This window comes from Pituophis catenifer, unplaced genomic scaffold, assembly GCF_029215685.1.
Source record: "Pituophis catenifer annectens isolate HBS135680 unplaced genomic scaffold, rPitCat1.0.hap2 SCAF_3, whole genome shotgun sequence".
NCBI lineage: Eukaryota > Metazoa > Chordata > Lepidosauria > Squamata > Colubridae > Pituophis > Pituophis catenifer.
This window is the reverse complement of record NW_027256883.1, coordinates 119,919,767-119,927,489: the sequence shown is the minus strand read 5'-3', so window position 1 is coordinate 119,927,489 and position 7,723 is coordinate 119,919,767. Positions and strand designations below refer to the sequence as shown.

Below are 7,723 nucleotides of genomic sequence, written 5' to 3'. Positions count from 1 at the left end.
GGCAATTGGGGAAGAAAGTAAGTGTCTCCAAATTACGTGAACTTTCTTCCAAAACCTTCAACCACAATCTCACATTATTCACAGCTGTATGATGTTCTGTGAGTAAGTGTGTAGGATTGTATATGCATCTGTACATCTAGAGTTTATTTATTTTCATTCCATAAACTTCTTTAAATTCACTAGTTGTAAAATCAAAGCTGTTGAAAGACCAGTTCAGCTTATTTGCCGGGTGGCTGGCCACCTGTCATCTCTCCTGCAAGCAGAGTGGTATCTGGACAAGTCTATTTTGGGTATATTTTCCTCTATTCTCCACAGTTTTAATGAGGCTTAATAAATTTGAACCAAAGGAATGACAAAGCTCTTATGGGATATACTTCCTCTAGTTGCCCATTAATCAGTTGCAAAACAACAACAACAAAAACAGTAAGGCTGTCTGGAGCCTTGGTAGTACAGTGGTCTAAGGCACCCTGTTATTAAGCTGGTTATTAAGACCAGCTGCCTGCAATTACTGCAGGTTCGAATTTCGCCAAGGCTCAAGGTTGACTCAGCCTTCCATCCTTTCTAAGGTAGGTAAATTGAGGATCCAGTTGTGGGGGCAATAAGCTGACTTTGTATAAATATACAAAAGGATGAAGGCTATTGCTGAGCACATTGTAAGCCGCCCTGAGTCTCCGAGTTTTTAAATCAAATTAAAAAAAAAAAATCAGTCCAGTATTGTTTGAATTCAGAATTCAGCTAGTAGAAGAACAAACCAATAAATCACAGATCAGCTTTGCAGGGAGTGAGTTGGAAGAGTTCTTGGGAATGAGGCCATGTGTCTGACTTTACAGAGACCAGATCTGACTTTGAAGGTATCCTCTATTGGAAGAGCTAATATGTCCAAATCTACTTGAAAGAGAAAGTACCCATAGAAGGAAGAGCAGGAGACTTGAAATAGTTTATCAGCATAATCAACAATCCACACACCAGATTGTGCAAGCACAAATGTCACTAGCAAAGAAATATTTGATTGATTTATAGCATATACTTATAGCATATAAAATCAGTATCCCTTCCTGTCTTCTTTTGCGATAATGAGCTCCCCCCCACATTTGAAACAATGAATAAGGGACCATTTACATTTTTAGCCATAGGTTTTTGAGCCTCTAGAGATGGTCATGTATTGTCAATATGAATTAGATTTAACAAAGCATCCCAACAAATTGCCCCAGCCTGCTAAATATATATTACACCCTGTATGCTTGAAAAACTCCCTGGGTTTATAGCTGATGATGATTTGTGCTAAATTCAAAACTTATTTGTAAAGCCTAGAGCAGCTTTGGGATTGTTCATATATACATGTTTATCTCTTGAGTCTGATTTGCATCAATTTGCCTGAGCCATGGAGCATAAAGTGAAAGCACAGCTTTGCACTCATTGAACTCCTTATTCTTCACAAGCAATACCTTTCAAGGGAATCTGGTCATACATCCGGCTCTACCAGAGCAAATGCTTAAGAAGGAAATAATGCACACAATGTAAACAGCCTAACATTTGTCTTGATAGTTGTGCAATTAAACTCAGAGCTTTTCTATTCACAACATTTGATCAGTGTGATTTGAAAGAATATTAGAAGTGTGTGTGTGTGTGTAGAGTGAATCTGACCAGTTTCAAGGCAGCTTGTCTCTTTTTCCTTTTATTCCTTCTTCTTTCTCCTTATAAAGGGTGTTCCAGACACTTCAACTTGATAGACTGCATCTCTTGCTTTAAGAGTTCCATCATTTCCTTGCTGTCTTAGTTCCAACAGTCCCACTTAGTGTACTGAAGCACAGCAACTCCTGAAGCTTCAGAGCTGATCCTCAGTTTTCACTTGAGATGGTTGCTTTGAACCTTGTTTAGAAGGTTATGGTAATGTTGAGATTTAAGGAATCTTGGATAAGAGTCTCTCTCCATCAATACATATATAAGTCTCTGAGCCTCATCAAAACTTGAAGGTGTGGGATCCTGAACTTTCTTAGCTACAGATTTTCTTATGTGAAAGTCAATGTTGACCTGGAGAGACCAAAATGAAATTTCAACATCTTTGTAAAACTACCCCATTGATACAGCAATGTTTAAAGTCAAACTCAATGCAATATGAATGATTGTGACACCCCCCCACCCCAGCCTTTTAAGCAACAGGGAGTGGTTCCATGGAAAGAGATTTTTCCACGGACTGGAGGGGTGTGGTTTCACATGCTACCTACATCCTGTGGATTAGGCTTTGTTTGTGTGGCCCAGTTTCTGGCATGTCGCAGCCTGGTGCCGGTTCATGGACTAGGGGTTGGGGACCACTGGCATAAATAGTAAATTAAATAATGATTGCAGGATTTCATTCTTAACATTAGGCAAATAGTCTGTTCATGTTTGTGGGACCTCAACCTCCCATTGGGCTACACTGTCTTTTATTTCATGATAAAAGGGGAGCTGGGAACACTGAAATGATATAAAATCAATCTTTGATAAATAATCTTTGATAAAATAAATTTCACTATGTGAAAATGATTCACTTAGTACATGAATTTTCCAGTCCAATTACTCAGTTGATTGATTGATTGATTGATTGATTGATTGATTGATTGATTTAGTGCTTACTTGTTTTCTGGCATCTGACTTAACAAACTCTTGGTAAATCTTTTCTGCTTTGCCATGTAAACAATCCACTTGTGCTTTCCTGTAGTCTTCACATGCCAGCCAAAACTCAATGTTTTCATCACTAAATTCTGATTTCAAAAATTCTCTGAATGCCTCTTGACCACCTACAGTGAATAAAAACATTAACATGATTTCAGTCATTGCTCTAAATTAGGTGGGATAACCTAATCAGAAAATATTCTGTACAATATTTCTGCAAATTTGTAGTATAATGTAGTATAATGTTAGGAAATAGAAAGGGAAAAAGGTCACCAGAAAGTTTTGTGGACTTTGATTACTTCAGTCTTTCTGAAATACTTTTGAACTTTTTTCTCATTCTATTGCATGCAAATTTGATATTTTGTTCAAATATCAAATTTGAGTTGAGTTATCCAAAATATAAGTTGAGTTATTAGTGAGTTATCCAAAAAAGTGATCAGCTCGAGAGCAGTTTCTCAGTTAATTCAATCAACGATTATAAATAAATTGAAGGAAGAAAAAATGAACATCCTACCAATATTTTACAGAAATGCTACGACAGCTGGAATTAGTTGTTTTCTAAATAGAAAGGTACTAGAAAACTACAAACACAAATCAGCAATCTTTTGCAATTTCTCATAAATGCAAAAGACAAAAAACAATCTTATCTAATGTCTCTTTGAAAAGATCAGAATTAACAATAGTAATCAATATACAATCAAATCTCTCAATGCTCATAATTAATTGGTTCCAGGAGGTATGATGAGTACCAAAAACAATGAGTACCAAACAAAAATTTCCCATAAGAAATAATGTCACAAGGCAGTTGACACTGATAACTTCTAGCTTGTGCATTGAGTACCAAACAAACAACGCAACTGGGACAAAATGTTTGCATCACGATTCATTGAATACCAAATCAATGAGTTTCAAAGCAGTTGAATACCAAGCTATACATAATTATAGTCTCCATTAGTGTCAGAGAATATGGTTTGGATGTATAGTATGTGCCCATATGTACATATGAAAAGTAATTAAACCAGGGCTTAGAATATTTTATTGAATAAATCGAATTAGTTTTTTTTAAATATCTGAAGGACAACACCAGTGCTCTGGATTATGCTTTTCAGTCAAGGCATATTTTAAGAAACTGACAGCTGCATTTTTCCAAATTTCTTTCAAGGTTATATACTCCAAAACATCAGAAAGAAATGCTTACGCTGGGTTGCCAGAAGCTTTTCTAGGGACTGGGACCACTGGATAACTTCTTTTGTAGAAAGCCTGAAATGACATAAAAATGCAAACTGTTTGAAATAGAGAGGCTTCCCCTGGAAAAATATGAGACATTGGTGTATGTGTTTGATGTCTGTGCAGTCAAAGGTATGGGTGTATTTCCTTTGCATCTTTGTTTGCCCTATACTGCAATTATAACAATATTATTTGATACTTACGTTACATCTCTTGAGCTGAGATATTTCATGTCAGCTGATTCAACAGGTGGCACAAGACCCATGAAATATTTTTTTGCTCCCACACCCCTAAAACAGATGAGAGAATATATTTACTCATTTACTGTGAATAAATCTAGTAGTCTTTTACAGAAATATATCAAAATAATCCAAGAAAGTTCTAATATAGGCATCTGAGGAAAACATGTTATTCTTATGGACCTTCATGAAGTAACCATTCTGTGCAAAAAACAACAACTAATATCAGAATATTTTTGATCTGTGCTAGTTTCTTACAATAAGATGGCTAAGATGGCTTTCAAACTCCAAATAAACATCTGGAGAAGCAAATTCTATCATTCAGATTAGTTGAGCTTCATTGCTGTTCAGGCCAATTTGCTCAGAATCCAAAGGAAGTGTTTCCTCTGATTTCCCCCCCTAGCTTATTTCTACAGAAATTTGGAAGAACTAAATTAATTAAAATTCTTATATAGCAGTTTATATCTATAAAGATATAATACTAAACATTTTAATTTGTTGAGTAAATTTAAAACTATAGATTTGAATTTAACAAACAATAGTCTAAGGCACATTTTAATTTATGGAAACTGCAAGCTAGTCATATGCATATTTTTTCATTAATAAATAATACTAATTCCAGAGGGACATCTTTCAAGTTTAATATACATAGAGCATATTTAAAAGTGTTTTTACATAGGGTAGATAGTATTATATAGCTTTTATAAACTCCATAGTTTATTTTGTGTATCTTATCATCTAAATATATAGCCTTTGTACTCCATGCTGTTCTAGAGTCTGGCATTTGATCCTTCATGAGATATATTTTTAAATACTTCATGAAGTAGAAGTTCCAAAGGCTGAACAAATCTCTTCTGATGTCCAAAGCTTGCTGCTACCAGCTGCAATCATGGAAGAAGACAGTGGTGGCTCAGAATATTCTCTAAAAGATAAGGCTATCAGATTTGAATTACTGAATTACTGATTTGAATGACAGTTGGCCACTAGTTGGGAGCAGAGATAGATTTTTTTTCATACTTCTTTCCTATCATCTATTCTAGAGATTGCCTTAATCTGTACACATTGAAGTTGTCTGCAGGACTGACCTACAACCCAATTCTACCTTCCAATCCATCCTCATTGCTTTCTATTTTAGGTACAGGTCTAGGTTCATCTATGGGCACACCTTAATCCTTCAGTACACCATGACATTTTTTTTAAAGGTTGAAGGCCTTGTCAAAGATCCTTATGTCTGATGATTCCAAGCCACCTCTGCCTTGACGAATCTTATTCTACCATTCTCTCCTTAGATCTATAAATGGGATCAAATCAGAAGGGCAATAGAGGAAGAAGAGAAATGAATTTTTATGATTCATGATTGTAATTTCTAAATCAGCTTATTTATTAAATCAATGATTACCTTATTATTTTAAATAATCTATTAGTTATTAAATTAGTATTTATTACACTAGTTTAAATTAAAATTTAATATTAAATTAATGATCACATTACTTATGACATTTTAAAATGGTGCCCAATTCTATATAGGCTTTGGATGGCACTCAACATTGTAAGAATAAAAAGAACAATGTACATCCAAAAGAAAAGAAAAGAAACGAAAAGAAAAGAAAAGAAAAGAAAAAAGAAAGAGAAAGAAAGAAAGAAAGAAAGAAAGAAAGAAAGAAAGAAAGAAAGAAAGAAAGAAAGAAAGAAAGAAAAATCCATAGGAGATTACACTAACCAAAACCTGGGGAATTAACCAGGTTTTTAATCTACAGGTGGGAACCATTTGGATCTCTGATTGAGCAGAGGAGGAAATTCCAGAGGGCAGGTGCTATGACTAATAACTTCTTTCATCCTGATAGATGTTACTATTTGGTTGCAGAGCACATTCATTCTGCTCTATAATCATACAGCTCAGGCAGGAACAGGAGTTACAATGAATAGCTTACCAATCATTTCCATTCGCAGTGTTTTGATGTTGAAATAATTTACTCTAGGACTACTCTTATCATTTGACACTCAATAACCCAGAAGCAGAAATATAAAAACAGAGGTTTAGCAGAGCCTGTGGGGTTTGAATAATTGTTAAATGTTCAAGTCCTTCTTTGCCTCCATTTTGGCCACTTGAAGATGACACATTTGCAAAGTTTTAAGCTTTTTTTTTAAAAAAAAGTTCATCATAATTCTTCTGAAATGTTTCGTGTTTTTTCCTTAGGTACCCATATGTGCGATAATACCAAGATGGGTTTGAGTGGGTGGCGGGACAATAATTTCCGTCTAAGAATCAAAGACTTTTCTTTCACACGCACACACAAAAACCATAGTACTGTTGAACTGGCATTTTGCTGCTGCTTTAGCTAAGACCACAAAAAAAGCCTAGGAAAACCACTGCATCTTTAAGCTAAAAAGGCTGCTTTGGTGAGTGCATATACACACACATGCACACATACGATACATAAAAAGTATCCTGCACCCATTCATAAGAACACTGAAAGTTTGATCCATTAAAAAAACAACAATGAATACTGTTTAAAAATGCAGGTGTGTTCTTTTAAGAAATAAAAATACTGATTTTTTTTTTAAAGCAAACTACTTAAAACAAAGTTTTCTGTTCGGACTTTAACTAGCATGACGTTTATTCAGATATAATTCCTTCATTCTATTCTATTCCTCTTATCTATCATCTCTCCCATTAAGGCTTGAACAAAGATACAGTTTGTTAATTACTGACATTAGCCTGATTGGTCAAAAATGATGATTATCCATTTTATTTGGGTTACTGAGCAAAAACCCAAACTACTGGCTTTCGATTGATCATCTAGAATTTGCAACCCAAAACTGATGTTCTTCGGATTTTTGATTCGCAATTTGGATTCCTGCCTTGAAATAAAAAGGAAGCCTGCAAAACCGTTGGAGACCATACTTTTGCCAAATTGGAGTCCAAAATCCAAGTAATGAAACCTGAGCGGAAGAAACTTTTCCTCAGTATGTTTTTGTTTAAAATAAACTAAACCAGCGTGGCTACCGTCCCTGTCCTAATGTTTCTTCTATTTGTATCTATTTTATGTATCCAATCCATGCTTATACTTATTACATTCTTGACAAATAAATAAATCAATAAAATAAATAAAATTAAATGAATAAATAAATAAATAAATAAAAGGGAAGATACACTTACAAAGACTTTGTCTTCTTTCGGTGATCTTTGCTGCCTGCAATCCCACATGTCTTTATTTCGTCTGAAGCAGTGTGCCACATAAACAGCCAAGGCATTTTTCGTTGTCTCTCTTTCGGTTGCAATGCTTCTGCAGCCCTAACATCTAAAGGTTTAACCTCTTGCAAAGCTGATGGCTTTATACACTGATTCATATCACCTGCTTTGTAAGAAAGAGGCGTCTTTCCCACAAGCAGAGACACTTCCTTTTTTAAACCGTCTGATGACATAAGTAGACTTTGGGACTTTTTTAAAAAATTAAAATAAAGTAAAACTATTGGTTGCTGTTAAACTGGCTAGGACAGGTCTCAGAAGCTAAACTTTTTTTTTTTTAAAAAAAAAAAAACCCTTTCTTACAGGAATTCTTTGCCTATTTACAGTCAAAGATCAAAACTGTCATATAGTCATT

At 34.8% G+C, this 7,723-nt stretch overlaps 1 protein-coding gene across 1 annotated transcript; it reads right to left on the bottom strand.

The window, feature by feature from the left end:
* Positions 1-1,845: 1,845 nt before the first annotated feature.
* On the bottom strand, positions 1,846-7,373 carry RGS1 (regulator of G protein signaling 1). Its single transcript, XM_070939295.1, has 5 exons — positions 7,279-7,373; positions 4,083-4,169; positions 3,851-3,912; positions 2,614-2,777; positions 1,846-2,031 (listed from the first exon to the last, which is right to left on the bottom strand). The coding sequence occupies exons 1-5, from the start codon at positions 7,371-7,373 to the stop codon at positions 1,846-1,848; spliced, it is 594 nt and encodes a 197-aa protein (XP_070795396.1).
* Positions 7,374-7,723: the final 350 nt, after the last annotated feature.